The sequence below is a fragment of the Nilaparvata lugens genome, chromosome 13, assembly GCF_014356525.2.
Source record: "Nilaparvata lugens isolate BPH chromosome 13, ASM1435652v1, whole genome shotgun sequence".
NCBI lineage: Eukaryota > Metazoa > Arthropoda > Insecta > Hemiptera > Delphacidae > Nilaparvata > Nilaparvata lugens.
Genome location: NC_052516.1, coordinates 18781957 through 18804349, shown reverse-complemented (window position 1 = coordinate 18804349; position 22393 = coordinate 18781957). Strand labels below are relative to the sequence as shown.

At 36.8% G+C, this 22393-nt stretch overlaps 1 protein-coding gene across 1 annotated transcript in view; it reads right to left on the bottom strand.

The window, feature by feature from the left end:
• Positions 1-22393, bottom strand: part of LOC111044032 (cAMP-specific 3',5'-cyclic phosphodiesterase) — a 435954-nt gene that overhangs the window by 26489 nt on the left and 387072 nt on the right. Inside the window, 6 exon segments of the mRNA XM_039439964.1 lie at positions 2311-2410; positions 3521-3685; positions 5414-5512; positions 7031-7134; positions 7137-7256; positions 20290-20383. Coding sequence (XP_039295898.1) covers positions 2311-2410; positions 3521-3685; positions 5414-5512; positions 7031-7134; positions 7137-7256; positions 20290-20383 — 682 coding nt within the window.

Here is a 22393-nt window from a genome sequence, read left to right as displayed (position 1 = left end):
AAAACTCACAAGTCGTGTTGAATAAAGTTCGTTTTATTATGTTGAGTGAATAGTAATATGTTTCTGGTTGAACTGAGGGGTGAAATCCACTTTATGAAGATCTCAGTTGATCAAGAACCATCCCGGGTAGACAACTTCGATTCGTCAAATTTTCAAATGCTTCAAAATAAGCATCTGATGAACTGGGATCTATACTACCTGAGACCCTATCGAATTGCGTTTTATTGAGCCTGTATTTATTTGTGATGAATCATCATGTGGTTTATGCATGGTGGATTTACAGTTACTGTAAAGAGCATAACGTAACCTTATACAGTTACTGTAGTTGGGTTGAGGCGAATAATTCATTTTTCTACAACAGCGCGTAAAAAAAGAATTTACATACTCAATTCTCCTTGTAAAATAGCTTATTTCTGAGGAGAATCTACTTTTTTGCTAGCTAACCATCTGCGCATGCGCAGTAGATTTTCTTTACACTCACTAATCATTCGCGCATGCGCAGAAGAGTTTCTTTACGCTCGCTAATCAGCTGATGATAAGCAGCTCGCCGAAAGTAGGTCAGATCTTAACCTAAAAAGTCGGTAATTCGACCGGTTCTGCACTCTGCAGCAATGATGGATATCAGTGAAGACGAATTATTATTAACTCCGCCAGATATAAGTAATTTAACAGGTTTGGGCAGTTGTAGAAAAAATTTTGTATGTAATTCGTGCATAATGCTTCGTTATCGCTCTTGCACTTAGTGTCGCATGATAACTGTTTTGCATGAGCGATAAAGTCGCGCATTATGATCTTAATACATAAATAGCTATTTTCGATTATTTTAATTATTGATATAGTATTTCAATTATTGTACTCTATACACTTTGTTCAATACTGTGTTGAATTGTTCCAAGTTTTGTATGATTATGTTGTGCTCTGTGCTGAGTTGACAAGCTTTGTAGGCTATTTTTTGGATAAGTAAGTTGAGATGTGAAAAATTATTAGTGTAGTGTATGTATTGAATGATTAACTTGGGTTGATATGGTACTATCTTAGAGAAAAATAGCGAAAGTAGTTATCCCATGGTACAAGGACGTTCATGTCGCAACTTTTACTGTTATCTCAAGCCGATTATTGTCGATTTCTACTGTTTGGACCGGGTAAGAGTGTATGAACTGCACAATATGAGACTACCAGCGTCATAAAGCTTCACGGGAAATAACTACGTGGACTATAGGCTTGAGATAACAGTAGAAGTTGCGACATAAACGCCCTATACCATGGGATATCTACTTATGCTATTGTTTCTCTATGGTTGAGGCGAATAATTCATTTTTCGATTATTTTAATTATTGATATAGTATTTCAATTATTATATTCTATACACTTTGTTCAATATTGTGTTGAATTGTTTCAAGTTTTGTATAATTATTTTGTGCTCTGTGCTGAGTTGACAAGATTTGTAGGCTATTTTTTGGATAAGTGAGTTTAGATGTGTAGTAAATTATTAGTGTAGTGCATTGTATTGAATGATTAACTGGGGTTGATATGGTACTAGCTTGGAGAAAAATAGCGTTAGTAGATATCCCATGATACAAGGACGTTTATGTCGCAACTTTTACTGTTAACTCAAGCCGATTACTGTCGATTATTGTCGATTTTTACTGTTTGGACCGGGTTAGAGTGTATGAACTGCACAATATGAGACTACCAGCGTCATAAAGCTTCACGGGAAAGAACTACGTGGACCATGGGCTTGAGTTGAAAGTAAAAGTTGCGACATAAACGCCCTATACCATGGGATATCTACTTACGCTATTGTTTCTCTATGGTACTAAAGTGCAAGATAAATTACTTTTAACACGGCTCTTTCTCGAAGACAGAGAGGTCCGATGCTCTATCCTCCACTAATCACTCCCACTACCTAGCAGCATTCTCCTTCTTTTGTGTCTGAGTGAGAGAGCTTTGAAACGCGACGCGGCAACACTCCCCTCCATCTATTGCTGGCAATGTTCCAAGTAGTGTACTGGTCAGCAGGTATATTGGTTTGTGTATGTTACAGAGATGTTTTCGTTATAAGAACATGAAGCAAAATGACACGGCGGCGCATCCAATTGTGCGCAGGATGTCCGTCTGTGTCTACGCTACAAACTGTGGAGGGAGAAATGGGTTTCTCCTCTTCATGTTAAAAGTAGTTTATCTCGCACTTCAGTTAGTATATTTATCTTGCATGTCATACATATCTATTATGGTACTGATAGCTTCAGTAGAGGAATTATTAAAAATAATTAGGTGAATTCGATGAATTTTGAGAATTTGATGACTTACTTGAGTTGATAAGGTACTGGTTGGTGAGGCCAGGATGATCTACATCGTGGACTGTGGCTGCAAACAAGGCTGCCGTGATTTCCAATGGAGTGAACACAGACTGTAAACACATAAAAATCCAACTTATAATTTTTTCTATCTCTTTTCCACTTTTCAAACTTGAACTGTTGGTCAGATATCTCTGACATATCTAATTCAAATTCTTTTCACTTCTTCTAATCTATAACCATAGAGTAAAGATTCCGTTTAACGATACCTAAATTACTTGTCTCTGTTTATAACTCTGAAAAATTATTGTAGGACAAATGAGAGAGTAAAATATTATGTGTTCTGTACTAGTTGAATAGATTTCAAATGAAATTAGCTTGCTTGAGATTGACAGAATTCACTTCGACGGCTTCAAACTAAATGAAGTGGTTTGTTCATTTGCATTTTTCATAATTTTTAGTCACTCCCATTATCCTTGAAGTGAGTATGTTGATGTCTTGACGACATCTCTGATATTTCCAGCAGCTCGCAATCACTCTTTCAAAAATTTTATGTAGTCATTCCTTCAGGACTCTTGAATGTTCCTAATATTTAATTATCATAAAAAGATACTTGTACCCCTTTTATACTTTTTTACAGTAACACTAGTTACGAGCACTCATGCCGGGAAGGGTACTATCAATTTCTATAATTGGACAATCTAATTTCCTAATATTATTACAAGCTCTGTTTGATAATAATAAGTTCCTAATATTATTAATCAAGAGCTCTGTTTGAAAATAAATAATAGGAAAACTAAAGCACGCTGCATATAGGACAATAGTACCAGAGTTCACCAAACAGGTAATATACCTTTGGACTTTATTGTTTCTGAATGATAATAAAATTATTTTGTAAATTTTCCATACAATGTAAAATTATGGGACAGTAAAGAAGTTTAAAAAAAATCAAAATCGAATCAGATTGAATAATTTATAGTGGCAGAGATCAAAATATAATATAGATTATTATTTTCTCTATGATATTAGCCTCCACTAGTTACCACAGGAACGCGGAATTGGAAATGTCATCTACATTTTTGAGTTCCGGACATTTCTGATTCCGAGTTCCCGCGGTAGCTATTGGAAGCTACTATTGTCCCTATGTGCAGCCTGCTTTACGAATGCAACGTATTATTTGTTAATATACATATTATTTATCAGTTTATTGGAATACAACTGACTTCGAGGGCCGGAGAGTTGAGTAAGACGTTGGTGGACTGAGTGACGTCAGCCGCATGCGTGCTGTTGTGGAACGGATTGTCTTTGACGTAATGATCCTCCAGAGTCATCATGAACGAGATGAACGTCTTCGCCGGAATCATAAACGCTTTCAGCAGTTCACGATTCTGAAACAAACACAACAATCAATAAGCAATATAGAAAAATACTACAAAATTACTAATAATTGATTAAGAAAAATGAGAGCGATATGACAAGAGGATCGGCAATACATTTATACGAAACAAAGATACTCAATCATCTTAGAGATAATCATCATCGAACTACTCTTTTCTAGCTAGAGGGGCTTGGAGTTTGGGTATCAGTCTTAATAATGCTTAATAACAATAGAGATTGTAGACAGTTTCAAATATCTAGGTGAAATCATAACCTACAATCTCAATGAGAATCGAACGTGGGACAGTAGACTGAATAACTTGAGAAGAGCACAGTATGCCACAAAGAACACTTACAACAAGAAATCACTATCAATAGCCACAAAATTGAAGCATTACAAGACAGTCACTCAACCGGTAATAACTTACGCAAGTGAAACCATCTTTAAAACTACCAATACCATCGCAATAGACAAATTACTAAAACTCGAAAGAAGAATCATCAGAACCTGTATTAACAAGAACTACCAAGTAGATGGACACTGGAGATTAGCTTCCAACGAAACTGTTTACAAAGAAATTGAACCTGTCACAAGTACAATAAAAAAAAAGCGAATATCTTTCTTCGGTCACCTGATTAGAGCTTCGGAGGACAGACTAAGCAGAAGAATTATTGAAAAGTTGTGGAAAAGTAAAACAAATATAAAATGGATTGACGAACTCAAGGAGGATATGAGAGAGTTGAATATAACATTCGAAGATTTGAAGAACAAGTCGGACAACATCAGAATCCTGAAGGACAAACAGACCAGACTGCAGATCAAAGTCAGACACAGAATGGGAAGAGTGATTTCGGACGAGGAAAGGAAATTAATTTCTGAACGAATGAAGAAATATTGGGCTGAGAGAGGACGGAGTAAAGGTGGAAGATACTGACTACAGTGGTCCAATGAAGGCCATAAAATTATAATAATAATAATAATAATAATAATAATAATAATGCTTTGCCCTGAGTACATTAAAATTTGAGGATTTAAAAAACTTGAAAGTGAATTGAAAAAGAGCTAATTAAATAATTATTATTTAACGAAAATCCCAAATAAATGCTGCAAATCACCCCGAAGACCTCTGCTACTGCAGACATTGACAACAGGGTTAACAGCTAGATGGAAATTCGATGAGAACTACTATCCAAAAATTATTTGCCAGCCCGGGAATCGAACCCGGTACCTCCCAATTGCTAGTAAGGAATGCTTACCCTTACACCAAACTGACAATCTCTGGATAGCAGCGCTCATTTTATACGAAGCCATAGCGGCCAACCAGTTTACAGATGGAATTAAATAGAGTATGCATTTATTCAAATGCTAATTAATATATAATTATTATTTAACGAGAATCCCAAATAAATGCTGCAAAATCACCCCGAAGACGTCTGCTACTGCAGACATTGACAACAGGGTTAACAGCTAGATGGAAGTTTTGTATTATTACAGAAACATTATATATTGACATTTTTCAAGTTTTTGCATAATAATTGAACATCTTGTAAAACCATACTCCCTTAAAATTTCTCGATGAAATCAAGTTTGCTATTTACCTAGTAGGTTATAGGTAACTAGTACTACACATCAGATATGTTCTATGCAATGCTGCATAACATGCTCATTTAATCAAAAGGAAATGTTAACAAATTTGATTGATATTGAAATATTAAATACTGCATTGAAAAGGTCTCACCTGGAAAGCTATATACGCTACACATGTTAGAGGGCGATTGCTGGTTAGCTCTGCTATCCTGAATATGTCGATGCCCCACCGGTCGATTTCCGTTATCAACTGAAACGTGAAATAATCGATTTTTAATTTCGATACTGAAGAACATTATACAAATATTGTGGATTAATATTATTACATAATCATTGTTATATAAAGTACAAATACAATCATATGCATATCAGTATGTGTATAATAAATCACAATATGAATAATATCACTTATACATAATTACATCATTATCATAATAAATTGCTCTTTTAATGCTTTTCCATCGAGGCTTCATCGAATCTAACACAGAATTCAACATAGCACGTGGAGCATTGAATTCAACCAAGTATCTATGCGTATTTCTCTTGCATTCATTACACTATTGACATCAGCCCTGATACCAGATCTTGGTATATTTATTTATTTATTCGTGGACAGAATCACAAATCATAAAAATATGATTAGGAAGGAACAACAGGCTTGGCCCAAATCTATTCCATTCCCAAATTTTGATAAATTAATAAAATGTTCAAAAAATAGGTTATGTTTCTACTGTAAAACGTTCAAGTTCAATTTTTGTCCAAAAATATATATAAGCTAAACATTTAAGCTATCACTCTGACATAGGTGGGACAACGGTCGTGTCCCACTGGTGTCCATGGGACACCATGTTATGGTCCAATCATGGTTAGCACAGACACCACTGGTGGTGTCTCAATTGTAATGGGCCTTTTAACCTCTTACGTGGCATGCGTTTTTCGGCTGGAATGAGTAATTTTGAATCATTGATTGATAGAAGGTCTATGCAGAGGTAGGCTACTCCTTAAACATAGATGGACATGAAAGATATACTGCAGTTTTGGGAGTATTTTTATATATTTGATAGTATTCTTCTTGCATTATTTTTAGATGTTATAATATTATATAACATCTAATTGTGTATGTTTTGAGAAATAAATTTGAATTTGAGAATGTTCACCGGTGTGTCACTGGTGTTGTCTTTGGACAAGGAAGCATGAAGTGGTTTTCTTATGCCGCATCTTGGCCCAATGAAGGCCAACGTCGGCCAGCATCAATGTGTGGATGGGTTGCTTGCCAACGCTGGAGATCATCTAGCACTGGCCAAATTGCAGACAAGGCCAGACAGGGTCAGCTTACTGGGCCAGCGACTGGGCCAAGTGTGAACTAGGCATTAGACGTTTTTGCACTGGCGACGGACGAGTTAGCAGGGCAGAAAGATTTCTGATTGGTAGATTATCAGCTGATTCTCGAACGCCAACCCAATCAGTTGATTCTCAGCCAATCGGAGATCTTCCTGCCCTGCCGACTCATCCGTCGTCAATGCAAGAACTCCTGAATTCCTGAAACGCTTCATGTGGCTTGACACTTAGACGCCACCAGTGAGACACCGGTGAACATTCTATCAATGAGTCATTAACCTACTTTAGCCGAAAAATACATGCAATACAACATACGGTACTAAGGCTCATATGTGGCTTGGTCCTGAATATATTACGGACTTTGGTATGTTGTGTTGCATCGGTTGAATGAGTTATTGACTGATTAAATGAATGTGGGTTGATGACTTACCTTGCCAAGTTCATCCTCATGTAGAGTTTCGACTCCGTACTTGGGCAGTTTTTCTCCGGTGAAGCTGTTGGTGTGGGTGAGAGGCCGCTTGACCCCCGATATGTGGACATGGGAGTAGGCCTGCCCACCCTCTCTTTCTTCTTGACGGCGCCGGTCCGGCCGGGCAGACCTTCAGGAAGACCTTCATCCGTTCGCAAACTGGGCAGGTCGAGTTCTTGCTGTTTATCTGCGGAAAAAGGACAGACATTGTCGAAAATTACACTCAAAAATGTCCAAGTTCTATAGTGAGATCAGCACTTCAAACTGTATGGGTACGAACAAAACGGTTTGGTCGATATGTAGCTTCCAGTGAATGTCGCGCTCGCGATCAACCCTCATTTACACACTGTAAAGCATTGTACACATTGTAAAAGCATTTCATTGTAAACCCAGACACATTGTAAAGCATGGGAGTGGTCTGTACGGTTGGGATTCGATTTCCGTTCACCACGATGACATCCAAATGGTTTTATCATTGCCAGCTGAATAGTGGCATTAATTATTGAAACTAAAATCTACAACGCGACCCACTCGTTCTGTTCGCACTTTTTGGCCCGCCCCAAAGTAGACCCACGTTAATCCACGAAAAGCAACCAACGCCGTGTTTTGTAAACCATTGTGTCACCTGGTCATATGGGACATATATATGAATCATATATTTATCTCATATTGATCAGGATTTTAGAGTTTTAAATTGTAAACGTTTAATGAACAGTCAGTGGTTTTGTCCTTGAACAATTTTTGTCATCGACAGAAAGATTGTTTATTTCATTTGTTGTCAAAATTAACGTAGCTTCTCTTTTGTTTTTAATAGCAAACGTGCCGCTTGTGCGACGGATAAAAATATGTACTTGAGATGGCTTTCATGTTTGGCATTGACTGAGTTTATATTTAATACCCAAAACATTTTACTTTTGGTGTGTGTCAGGGTGTGTGAGCTCGTTCGAGAGGACTGTGAGTAACGTCCGGCTGTTCTGGTGAAGGGGATAGATTTTGCTCTTGTTTTATAATACAGTTTTCCTGTCGCAGTTCGGGCAGTTTAAAGAGAATTGTATTATTGAATAGGACGGGATCTGAACCCACTTAATTAGATCAGTTATTTTGATTTTTAATTAATAATTAACGCCGCGAAATACCAGTGGATGCCAAAGTGGGAAGCTACTTCAAAAAGGTAGGTGACTACTGAGTCATTGTTCTTAAATTTTTCATAACCACAAACATTGAATCCTCATTAGCAGCAAAGCGAGTAGCCCCTGAAATATTCATCTGATTATTATTATTTCGTAATTTCTAATTTTGTAATAAATAATTTATTGTTTTGTTTTAAATATCAAAAACCTGTACGATCTTTTCTTGTGTTTTTTTTTTCATTTTCCCACCCTTACATATTTGGTGAAGGCAAATATATCGTGCTTACAATTGCTACAGAGTTTTTCATGATCAATCAGCTGTAATGTATCAGCTGTTCATTGCATGTATTACACTGATGTCTGGAGAAGCTTAGCAATGGTTTACAAAACATCCCACGGCGTGGGTTGCTTTTCGTAGATTAGCGTGGGTCTACTTTGCGGCGAGCTCGTTTACACAGTCAAAGCTCAAACTAATCAGCTGATAGCTAAAACTAAAAATGAATCACATTTGTAACGGACAAGACTTATTCTAAACTGTCACTGTGCAAACGACACTTGAAATCATAGAATCATTGAAGCCATGAAATCATTCCATACATTTTATTGTGAATTTCTTTCAAGTTTACTGAACCTAGTAGGCATTCATTTTAGGCCAGGTTATCCTACTTAAAGCGAACGCACACAGCGGCAGACAAACGTATGCAGATAGGTGAAGAAAAAACCAAACGTCTGCAGACGTGACCAGATATAAATGTTGACTGGCGGACGTTTTCTGCAACATTTAAACACCTGGGGAGGGATTTTTCCTTAGTCTCTCTGCATACATCCGTCTGTAGCTCTTAATTATTTGCTCTTATTATTTGCGTTATTTAGCTCTTTATTATTTTTAGCTCTTATTATTTGCGTTTGCCTTTCGAGGGATAGAATAATTTCGTAATTTTCATTGTAAGTTTCTTTCACGTTCACTCGCTTCATGAACCTTGTTATGCAACATTACCAGTTCCCTCAAATCAGCACATCCTAACTGACGATGCCTGTAAACACACATCCTTTCACAGCTCCCACACATTTCGAGTTCCACTATACAACGCACATTAATTATTTACAAGTCCTCCAAGTTTACAGTACCCAGACACCAAAGTCAACCGAGCTTAAACGCACATCAGTCTACAAATTCCTAGCGGTTGATCACTGCTCAAATATATTCGATCGACGTCTGTGAAACTGTACATCTTAGTACACTGATCACACATTCCTGTACAGATATCACTTCACACTGTCAGCATTGGTTAAATGGGTAGCATTGATGCTATTTATCAGGAATGCTGTCAATTTGACATGAATTTCTAAGTGATAGATCCACTTTAAACTGACAGCTTTGGTTAAAAGGGAAGGATTGATGCTCTTTATTAGGAATTCTGACAGCTTGAAGTGAATCTGAGAATGTAATATTCACTTTAAACTGTCAGCTCTGGTTGAATGTGAAGCATTGAAGTTATTTATTAGGAATTCTGACAGTATGTAGTGAATCTGTAATAGTTATTTGTGCAACTAGTGCGCAAAGTGACAGTTTGCTGCACCGAAAGAAACGTTTACGCCCGAGCCGTAGGCGAGGGCGGAATGGTTTCTTGAGTGCAGCAGAGGTACTTTGCGCACGTATTTCACATTAAGTTTTTCCTACAGTTACCATTGAATATGAAAAGTGGGTAATTATGGGTAAAATTGCCTGAAATGCATCAAATGTTTTTCTGTGTAATTTTATTATTGATAAAAGCCTTAATATTTATTGTCAAATTGAATAAAAATGTTGTCCTTGGTTATAATATATAATAGTAATAATTAGCGCGTTGTGCTTCGTTGCACCTCTGCTCACTATAGCAGCCACAGCAGTCACTGTTACCAACTTCATTTTGATTTTGCTGCACTGTTGCTCCATATAACCTACTAAGTATTTTGCGTTGTCATGTTGCAAATCTGGAGTGCAGAAAAATTTTTCCCGCACTAGAGCGGAAAAGTGATTCTTTGCGTTCTGTAACCAGTGCAGCAATGGCCACTTTTCAACGTAACTGTAGGAAAATGTAATTTTCACTTTAACTGTCAGCTCTGGTTGAATGTGGAGCATTGAAGTTATTTATTAGGAATTCTGACAGTATGTAGTGAATCTGTAAATGTAATTTTCACTTTAACTGTCAGTATTGATTGAATGGGGAACATTGAAGTTTTGGTTATAAGCAAAGCTGACAGTTTCTAGTGAATCTACCTTTAACCCAATTTAACATGAGCCCTATCCTTGCAGTGCAACTGATCCAAGTTGAGGCATCCCTTTAATACAAGTCGGCTCTTTGATGTGACTACTGTGTAGTGAGTATCAAACGGTTCTGATAATAACAGTAATTCCAGCTCCATCCAGCCTTCAGTTAGTTCTCTGGCATCTGGTTTCTCACATTCTCACTATACTAACTCGATTTCACTCGATTCTCTCTATCACCTTATTCTGAGATCATTCTCTTCTTCCATCTCCAATTCTCTTCTTCGTCTTCCTATCTCTGTATTTGAAAATTTGATTTAAACCATGACAACGGATTGCTAGAATTTTTTTTCCTACAGTTACGTTGAAAAGTGGCCATTGCTGCACTGATTACAGAACGCAAAGAATCACTTTTCCGCTCTAGTGCGGGAAAAATTTTTTCTGCACTCCAGATTTGCAACGCAAAATAGTTAGTAGGTTATATGGAGCACCAGTGCAGCAAAATCAAAATTAAGTTGGTAACTGTGACTGGTGCACTTTATAATAATATTAAGGACACCGAGTTCGAGGACAGCCACCACATCAGTGACAGCCGCCCCGCCATTCATTTACTACTACATTATTCTATTTTATTCATTAATAATAAAATTACACAGAAAAACATTTGATGCATTTCAGGGAATTTTTATTCATTCATTCATTTATTCATTCATTTCATTGACAATTACAAATCATTTTACTCACTTTTCATATTCAATGGTAACTGTAGGAAAAATTAAATGTGAAATACGTGCGCAAAGTTCCTCTGCTGCACTCAAGAAACCATTCCTCCCTCGTCATTCCGGCTCGGGCGCAAACGTTTCTTTCGGTCACTTTGCGCACTAGTTGCACAAATAACTATTCTGGTACTGTACTAAATTTTTTCCATGAATTGACTTCCAAGGATATGAGTGTAATATTTGTTTGGTGTGTTTTTTGACTTCCATATTAAGCTCTTAAATTCAAAATTTGGGATGAATGTGGTGTTTTGTTTCAATGTGGAAATTGGTGAAGAATTGGAAAGTCGCACATAACCTTTATTTGGACAATTTATTTTATGAAATTGGGATAAAAAGAAGTTTTGGACTGTAGTCTGCTTCTTTGTCATCAAGTTGATTGTGAATGATGAATAAGTAAGTAAGTATTTTCATATATTATAATTTTTCTCAAGTTCCTGCCAGCCTGATGGCATTTTCTGTCTCCTCAACTACTCCCTCGATTCTCTCATCATAAGTGTCTCATTTTCTCATTCTTTGAATTTCACCTATTCCTCTTTTTATATCATTCTATCTTCCATAACATTTATTCTTTTTGTCTTGTATACATATCTTGCTTCTTTTGTCAAAATTTCCTGAATTTTTGTTTGTTAACGTCTCTGATCTGTCCTCCCTTTGAACTCTTTCTCTGAATAGCTCAACAATTACTCTAATATGATCTTCATTATCGAAATTACTCTAAGTAATTAATATGATGATTTTATTCTGTATCTACTAAGTATGAATATTGTAACCAAAGAGTATAGCATATATTCATCCTCCATGCTGCTACTTCCTCCTCTTTCTCCTCCTGCTACTCCTCCTCCTCCTCCTCCTCCTTCGCCTCATCCTCGTCTTCCTCCTCTTCAGAAAATCAAATCAATCTTCCTTCTCCTTCGCCTTCAACTCCTACTTCTCTCTTACTTCTTTCCTTCTATATCCATCTTCACCATCTCTTCATCACCTCTTTCTTTATTTCCCCTCCACTCCTCTACTTTTTACTTAAGCCAGGGAATAAGCATACATAGTTTCTTTCCTCTGTGCTTAAGCTTTTTCTTTTTTACAACCTCCTCCCCCACGATCTTCCTCCTTCTCCTCCTCTTTCTCCTTCTCCACCAGCACCTCATCCACCTCATCATCATCTCATTCTTTGCCTCCCTTTTCCTCTTCAATCTTTCTTATAACCTCTCTCTTCTTCTCCCATTATCTTCCTTTTTCTCCTCTTCCTCCGCCTCCTCCTCTTTCTCCTTCCCAACCTGCACCTCCACCACCTCTTCTTCACCTCTTTTCTTTTCCTCCCCTTCCCTCCTTTATTTATCTCATAACCTCTCTCTTCTTCACATCATTCTTCTTCACCACCTTTTCCTCCTCCTTCTCACCGCACCAAAACAATTTCGCTTAGAACAGAAGCGATGGTCGTTTAATAGAGAAGCGATCTGTGCTTTGATGTGTAGCTTCATTTCTCTTACACCCTTTATAACTCAGCTACCTCAACACTAAACTCAGATTCACTTAAAACTGTCAGCATTCCTCGCATCTAACACTTTAACGCTTCCCATTCAAACAACGCTGACAACATCACATTCGCTTTTCACTCACTAAATTCGTCTCAAACTGTCAGAGCCTGTTATGAGTCTAACAACAATACATCCCATTCATGTATTGCTGACAGTTCAAAGTAAAACTCGCTGTCATCAAACGTGGATTGAACGAGAATTCACTCCTCTTCACCCTCTTCTTCCTCCTCCTGCTTCTTATCCTTCCCCTTATCCACCTCCTCCTCCTCCTCATCCACCTCCTTCTTCTCTTCTTCTTTCTTCTCATTCTTCATCACTTCCTCCTTCTCTCCCACTTCCACCTTATAACTTTCCTCCTCATCTTATTTCTTCTCATCATCATCCTCTTTTTCTCCCTCCAGATCCTCCTCCTTCAACTCCTTTACTTCTTCTTCTACTTCTTCTTATTTTCCTCCTTCTTCTTCTTCTTCTTTCCCTCCTCACCCTTCTCCTTCAACTCCACTACTTCTTCTCCTCCTCCTCCTCCTCCTCCTCCTCCTTTTCTTTCTCCTTATCCTCCTCCTCCTTATACTCCACCTCCTCCTACTCTTTCATCCTACTCCCCCATGATCTTCCTCCTCCTTCTTTTCCTTCTCTTCCTCCTCCTCCTTCACTTCCAGCTCCTCTTCCTCCTCCCTTTCTTCGACCTTTACCACCTCTTCATCACCTCTTTCTTTTCCTCCCTTTCACTCCTTTATCTTTCTCATAACCTCTCTCCTCTTCCTCCTCCTTCAAACTCCTCTATTACTTCTTCTACATCTTCTTCTACTCCTTATCCTCCTCCTCCTCCACCCCCTCCTTCATCCTCTTCTCCTTCTTCTCAATCCTCTTCTCTTCCTCCTCCTCCTTCTCCTTCTTCTTCTTTTTCTTCTTCATCTTCTTCTTCTTCAACTACTCTATGTCTTCTTCTACTTCTCATCCTCTTCCTCCTCCTTCCCCTCCCCATCCTTCCTCCTCCTCTCCTCCCACTACCTCCGTAAACAGAGGAGGTTCACGGAGGTAGTGCTCCTCCTCCTTCTTCTCATTCCTCTTCTTTTCCTCCTTCTTCTTCTCCTTCAACTCCCAGTAGCATGTCCCATGGATAACATCAAATTGCTCCACATTCATCAAAAAGTGACAGTGTGAAGTGAATCTAGCTGACATCAAACGTGGATTGGGGCGCAGCTGCTCATCCAATAAATGCCGTTCATTGGAGCGTGTCTCAATTAACCTGGCACTATGCTAAATCCACTCACACATCACATATACTTCGATAAAACCAATGTACCTAGAATACATTATACAGAGTGGGTGAAAAGTCCGAGAACGGCTCAATATACTTAATACTTAATAAGATAATACTTATGTATACTAATATAGATAATACTTAATACTTCATCACATAATTTTTATCATCCTCAGTTTAAAATTTCACTGTAATCACCTATCATATTTCATTCTTCTCCCATATATATATTTCTTTTTTATTTTATTTCATTTTGTTCAGTTTTTTTTTCTTTTTCCTCATAATACTGGATTTCAATATCTTATACCAAAACGTTAGAGGTCTGCGTTCCAAGTTCCAAGCTTTTTCCGGAAGGTTTTAGAGTGTGATGCTGATGCAATTGTTCTCACTGAAACATGGTTGTACGATGGAATTCATAATGAGGAATTGTTCGATGAGCGGTACACTGTCTTCCGCAGGGATAGGTCTGGTGATCAGGGGTTGAGGGGTGGTGGAGTACTTGTTGCTGTTCGCAGTTCTCTTAAGGCGTATTATTATCAGAATTTTCATCACCGGTTTTTGAATCTATCTGGATTAAGATTTTATTAAATAATAAAGATCCGTACTACATCAATGCTGTTTATTTTAAACCATCGACTCCCTATGAGACTTATCTTAGATATTTTGAATCGATCGAATCATTCAATGAAATTTCAAATAGCAATGTAATAGTCATTGGTGACTGGAATATTCCCGAAATAGGTGGCTCTAACTTTGACTTCAGTAGAGGGTCTCGTCTGGCAGCTGCATTGGGACTTTTCATGGGGGTGATGGGCTTAGAGTCTTATAATGGAATTGTCAATTGTAATAATCGGACTTTGGATTTGGTTCTTAGCTCGTTCCATGTTAATGTTTCAAGATGCGATGACTGTTTGGTTCCCGAGGATAACCATCATCCTACGCTTTCCATTTCTTTTCCATTGCTTCACATGAGGGCAGATCACGGAGATGAATCAAATGACAAACTTCAATATGTTTTCAAGAGAGCTGATTTTCTTCGCTTGTATGAATCTCTGAGAGACGCTGATTGGACCGCTGTCTATTCATGTTCAGAAGTCAATGAGGCAACTGAAGTTTTCTATAACATAGTTTACTCATGTTTTGACCTGTGTGTTCCTAGAAGAGCCGCTGGTGATCGGATTGGCAGGTACCCTCGGTGGTATACTAGGGATATAATTCAAGACATCAAACGAAAGGAGAAATGTGCCCGAAAGAGGAGAGTCTCTGCTTATCACGACGAGGAATTTAGAAGATTGAGATCTGCTTTGAAACTTAAAATTTCTCAAGCTTATCAGGCTTATATGAATTCAGTTCAGACAAGTATTGGTGGTGACATGAGGAATTTCTGGTCTTATATAATAATAATCGAAAGGGTAAGCGGTCAGAGAATTTTATGAGATGGAATAATACTTTTGTCGCAGGTACTGAGATTCCAGAGGCGTTTGCAGATTATTTCTCATCTGTTTTCAACAGAAGCGACAATCATGCTGGAGTTTTTGATGACACAATTGGTCACTCCCCTTCCACTTGAATTCTGTCTCAAGGGCTGATATAGTTAATTCTATACGGAGCTTGAAAGGTAATGGATCTGTTGGTCCAGACTTGGTTCCACCGTATGTCATCAGGGGCTGCTCCGATTTGTTTATTGAACCGCTTGAGTTCATTTTCAATCTAGCACTGAAAACATCCACGTTTCCTGATATGTGGAAGCAAGCCAAAGTAATTCCCATTTTTAAAGCTGGGAGCAGACAATCTGTTGAAAACTACCGTCCATATCCATTATTAATTGTTTTGCAAAGATTTTCGAAAAATGTATTTATAAAAAAATATTCAATCATATAGAACCGTGGATTGCTGATTGCCAGCATGGATTTTTGCCAGGCAGGTCTACAGTGACTAATTTATTGCATTTCGGAGTGAGGTATCAGCTTGTCTTGATGCAGGTACTCGTGTTGACACTGTGTATACAGATTTATCAAAAGCTTTTGATACTTTAAACCATACAATTTTGGTCCGGAAATTGTCATCCTTTGGGTTTTCACTGTCAAGTGCTAGATTTATTCTTTCCTATCTGTCTGATCGGAATCAATTTGTTTCTGTTGGTGGTCTTCATTCCAGATCTTTCAGTAGCCCATCAGGCGTTCCACAGGGTTCAAATTTGGGGCCTTTGCTCTTCATAATTTTCATAAACGATTTGCCGGCTGTCATAAAGCATTCGTCTTGTCTGCTGTATGCAGATGATGTGAAGATCTTCAGGGTGATTAGGTCTGAAACTGATTGTCAGCTGCTTCAAAGTGATGTGGATAGTTTTTTTGATTGGTGCTTGAGAAATCAGCTCAGAGTTAATATTGGTAAATGTGCTACGCTGTCTTTCACAAGACAAAGAGATCCGCAAATTCCCATCTATAGCATCAATAACCAAATAATTAAGAGAGTGGACCATTTTAAAGACCTTGGTGTAATTTTTGATCCTGAGCTCAATTTCAATCATCATGTGAGAAGTTTATGTTCCAGAGCATGTCAACAGATTGGATTCATTCGGAGAACCTGCTCTCAATTTGATAATCACAATATTCTTATTCTATTATATAAGACACTTATCAGAAGTTTATTAAACTACTGCTCTGAAGTATGGCATCCATATCTCGCCTCTCATGAGCTGGAATTAGAAAGAATTCAAAGTAAATTTCTAAGGTTTGTATATTTCAAGCGTTTTAAAATGTTCTGTCCTTTCAATTTTCCCACAGCTAACCTAAGAGCCATATTCGATATTCAATCCCTGGAAGCATCTAGGAGCTGTAAATTGCTTTTGTTCCTATATAATATATTGAACAACCGTGTCCAATCAACCTACCTCCTTTCATTGCTGAATATATATGTGTCTTCAGTTTCACGGCGTTCCGGCTTCAGATTTCTTCCTCCCCAATGCAATTCCAATAGTCACTTCAATTCTCCAATCAACCGCATGATGAATCTTATAATTACCATAGTTTTCACCTAGACCTTTTTCATATGAATCCCAGTCAGTTCAAGAAGGCATGTAAGCGGCTCCACCCAATGTGACACCTTTTTTCCCACGCTAGACCTCATCAACTTACATAGAGTACCATATTTAGTAGATGACTTCCTTTCATTCTTAGCTCTGTTATCATTTATCTCATTATTGGAATGTTATTTGTATTTTCTTGATTCTCCTCTCATTATTTTCTCATATTGTAAATGGTTTCTAGTACAGTATAATAATAGTATAGTATCTAGTATTTAGTATATTAAGTTTTCAGTATATTTAGATTCTCATCACATTTTTTTTTCTCTTCACAAATATGAAATAGTTTTTTCCTTATGTCTTTCTCTCTATTTTTAAGTTTTTTTGTAAAGTGCTTATTGTAATTTTTTTGATTGGGGAGCAATTTTTGGGTTTTCCCGTGTGCTCCCATATTGTTGTAAATAAATATCTCATACACAAAGGTAATTTGACGGTGGGTGTGATTGGGGATCCTACTCAAATTGAAATAATACTACTTTTTCTATGACTTTGAAAATCTGGTCCGCAATCTTGGATCCGCCATTTTGAATGCAACTTTATTTTTTTTAAATAGGAACGTGGTCATGCGATACATGATTTCGATACAGAATCATAAGAAAAAATGAATGGCGAAAACCGCACATCGATATCTCAAACCGTTCAGAAGATATTCACATTATTAATCAATACCACTCATGTATCAATTCATTTCTGATTTGCATGGTACTGCATGGTTTGCAGGAGTGAGAGATTGGATTAGATTTCTTTATTTATGTATGATACAATATTTACTGGCTTATACACTTTTTACATAAAATGACGGTAATGCTTATTCAAGAAATTTTACACGGTATAGAGAATAAAGATTGATTCAATCAATGAGAATAAAGATTGAATGCAATTAGAATAACGATGATATTATATTGTGATGTAACTTCATAGATCGGCGGTGTTTCAACAAATAATTTTCGATTCTCTAAGAAGGATATAAAATAATATTAATAATATATAATAATAAATAATATATAAATAATAAAATAATATACGACCGGGAGAGAGAGAGAGGAGAGAGAGAGAGAGAGAGAGAGAATTAAAATCTGATGGGGTTGAAAATCCGGAAAAGGATGGTTGTATGTGTAAGATAGATTTAAAGCGAAGGGAGTGAGTGAATGTCTGGGGGAACAGAATGTCTGGAGCTGGTTCAAAACTTGTAGAATGGTTACAGGAAAAAGTTCAGACCGAAATTGTGAGTCGAGTAAAGTATTAATGGGTTTGTCCGAGTCAATCGCGGAGCAATAAAAAAAGTTACAATAATTGAATTTTGTTCCGTTGTATTCCGCTGATTTAGAGGAAGTTGTGTACGGTACTTACTTTTCGCGTGAGGTTTTGCAAAGGGGAAACTGTTTGAACGTGTTTTGGTTTGGGGGTTGTAGAGTAGACGATTTTTTTCACAAGTTGAATGGAGCTTTTTGAAAAAGATGTTGTGGAATGAGTGGATTTCTATCAAGGATATTTTAATTGTATCAAATCGGTCGTCCAAATTAATACTAATATCATAAATGGAAGAAGCGTGAAATGACTATCTATTCTCAATGCATTTGATTCAACCTATTCCTTTCAAGTTTCTCTTGCTTCCAGTTGTATCTGATAAATAATGACTAACTTACTTATGCATTATTACAATTTTCCTGAAGCCGGAACATCCCAAAGTTAGTAGACATCCGTCTACTAACGTTAGGAAAATCCTAATTATAGTGCTATTTATATTAAACTATCAGTATTGCACTATCAGTATTGCACTATCAGTATTGCACTATCAGTATTGCACTATCAGTATTGCTGCTAAATAGCGTAGTTGCTTATTACAGAATTAAAATAATTGAATAGAAAAAATAATTCCTGCTTGAAAAATTATTGCTTTCCATTCAACAAAATCTGGCACTTTGAAGTGAATCCCAATATGTATTTTCTTTCCATACCTTCTTTTTTCAATATCTCATCTCTTAATCTTCTTCCTATATCTTATTTTTTTTCTATCTTCTATAGCCCTGCACAAACACATCGATTTCTGTTCATACGATATTTTGCCGTCCTTATGAATTCTATCAGATTGATAGGAACTTGACAAACATCATCTGTTTGAAATCATCTGTTCTATCCAATATAATTTATAAGGACGAAAGAATATCGTGCGAACAAATTCGATGTGTGTGTAGCTAGAAGGTAGTCTAACTCTTCAGAACTACTACTACTATTCAATCTTGGATAGTAGTTCTCATCGAATTTCCATCTAGCTGTTAACCCTGTTGTCAATGTCTGCAGTAGCAGAGGTCTTCGGGGTGATTTGCAGCATTTATTTAGGATTTTTTTTATTTAATAATTAGCATTTGAATAAATGCATTCTCTATTTAATTCCATCTGAATCTCAATATGTTCAAAGCTCAGTTGAGTTCTATGATGTATCTGACTTTAATATTAGAACTCAGTCTATTATAATTTAGTATACTAGAAATCAGCAGCCACATTATTTTCTTGCATTATTTAATACTATAGTGAGGTCCACGATATAATGGCAGTATTTGATTAGCAATGGTATGGATATCCGTGTCTATCATTCAACAAAACGGATAGCGCTATCTCTTTCTCGCTTTTCTCTGTTGCCAGATCGTCTTTCAACAATGTAGAATTAATAATCAATTGACAAAATATTTCATTTTAATTATGAAATTATTGAAAAATATTATTTCCCACTTGGTAAAATATAATTGATAATTTTAAACGAGAATGAACAGTTAATATTACATCTATAAACCTGTATCTGCTACTGTCAATAGAAGGCATTGACAACATGGAGGTTCGGCAACGTTTTCCTCCTATCTTTCTCCACTGCCATTATTACGTGAACCTCAATATAGTAGCCTGCTCTAAATTCTGTTAAAAAGAGAAGATAAACTCAATGTCACCACGAAAATGATACGAAGTTAATTTGCAGTTGTCTGGTATGATATGATACATAAATTCCATAGTAAGATTCTATTCATCCTGCCAGCTTTATTTCACTCTCTCTCTCTCTCTCTCCGCTTTAAATCCATCTTACAAATACACTCATCCTTTTTCGTATCGAAATTTCATTTTCTCTATCGCTATATCTCTCTCTTTCCTATTCTATTCTATATCTTTCTTATTCTCTTATTCACACTTACCGAGGAAGGTTGAACAGATGTATTCAGAAATCTGGTTGCCCGATTTGCTAGACTCAGAAAAGTGGCTCAGCTCCTTGTTCAGCATACGTTTGAACTGTGAACACAAAATATTAAGAACACATTAGAATTATGATAATTGTTGGTCTTATTCATTCAATTATGCAAAATTACGCCCAAAGAAAAGGAAAACTGGCCATGATATTAATAAATATCATACCAGAATATAGATGGAAATTAATAAGAAATTGAATTTATTAAAATGGAAATTTATGAGAAATTGCATATAACTATTATTTAACGAAAATCCTAAATAAATGCTACACAAATCACCCCGAATACTTCTGCTACTGCAGACATTGACAACAGGGTTAACAGCTAGATGGAAATTCGATGAGAACTACTATCCAAAGATTAGTTGCCAGCCCGGGAATCGAACCCGGTACCTCCCAATTGCTAGTCAGGAATGCTTACCCTTACACCAAACTGACAATCTCTGGATAGCAGCGCTCATTTTATACGAAGCCATAGCGGCCAACCAGTTATAGATGGAATTAAATAGAGAAAATTTATTCAATTAGAGGATTTAAATTTATGTAAATGCTAATTAATGGATAATTATTATTAAACGAAGATTCAAATTGAATGCTGTAAATCACACTGAAGGCTACTGAAAATATTGATAACAGGGTTAAAAGCATGGTGGAAATGAAATAAATTTACAGCATTCAATTTGAATTTTTGTTGAATAATATATATACCATACCATTATATTATCACCAAGCATCAAACATATCAATCTATATCGATATCTATAATATAATAAAGGAGAAGCATTGTCTTATACACGTACGGGAGAGGAAATTCACGAATGACGCATCACCACGTCTGAACTACTAGACTGATAAACTTGAAATTTTGCATACAGATGTTTGATTTACCAGGGATGGTTATAGACCTATTTCGAAGTCTTCAAGATTTCACTAGGTCAAGTTTTCCGTTTTTCAAGTTTTTAAGTGAACCCTTGTGGAGTTCGGGTTACCTGCTAGTCTATATATAATATAGGAAAGAATCGGCTCATACACAAACGGGATAGGAAATTCACGAATGATGCATCATCACGTCATGAACTACTGATCATCTTGAAATTTTGCTTAAAGATTCTGAATCTACTGAGGATGGACATAGGCTTATTCCATTGCTATTGGTCAATCAATTCAATTTTATAATTAGAACGAATTTATTCAATTTGTGATATAATGTTCACATAACTATGAAAGCCCAAACAGGTGACTCCGTAGCTTTGTTGGTAGCGAGCGCGGTTCTTGAATCGGGTTCGAGTCCTGCCAGGGATGATTATTTCAAATTCTTCAAGATTTCAGTAGGTCAAGTTTTTAGTTTGTCAAGTTTTTAAGTAGACCCTTGCGGAGAACGGGTTACCTGCTAGTCTATATAATATATAATATAGGGAAGAATCGGCTTATACGTTATGTACGGAATAGGAGATTCTTCACATCTGAACTGTTGGACTGATCAACTAGAAATTTTGCATAAAGATTTTGAATCTACTGAGGATGGACATAGGTTCATTTTCATTGCTATTAATCAATTAATTCAACGTAACTATAAATGCCCAACCATACAGGGTTATCTCCAAGTGACTCCGTAGCTTAGTTGGTGGCGAGCGCGGTTCATGAATTTAAGTTTACGGGTTCGAGACCTTTCAAACTCAATGTTTTTGCTGGAAATTTCCAACTCTTATAAAGATTATTCACGTAATTCTGAACAATATAATCGACAATAATAAATTATCCTCCGTATCATGGGCATACAGAGATTGCATTTCACAACACCAAATTTTCCCCGGTGCAAAGCACGGGTTACCTGCTAGATTTATATGAATACTTATTTCATGATATTGGGAAAAATTCAAGTATATATTCCATTCCATCTTCCAAGTTCAAGATATTTCAACAAAATTTTTCTTGGTTATTTTGCAGACATTCTGTGTCATCATTAAACTTTCAACAAATGAAGTATATATGGGAATAAAACTCACATTCCACTACCTCTCTCCCTCCATCTTTCTCTTACCCTCTTTCTCTTC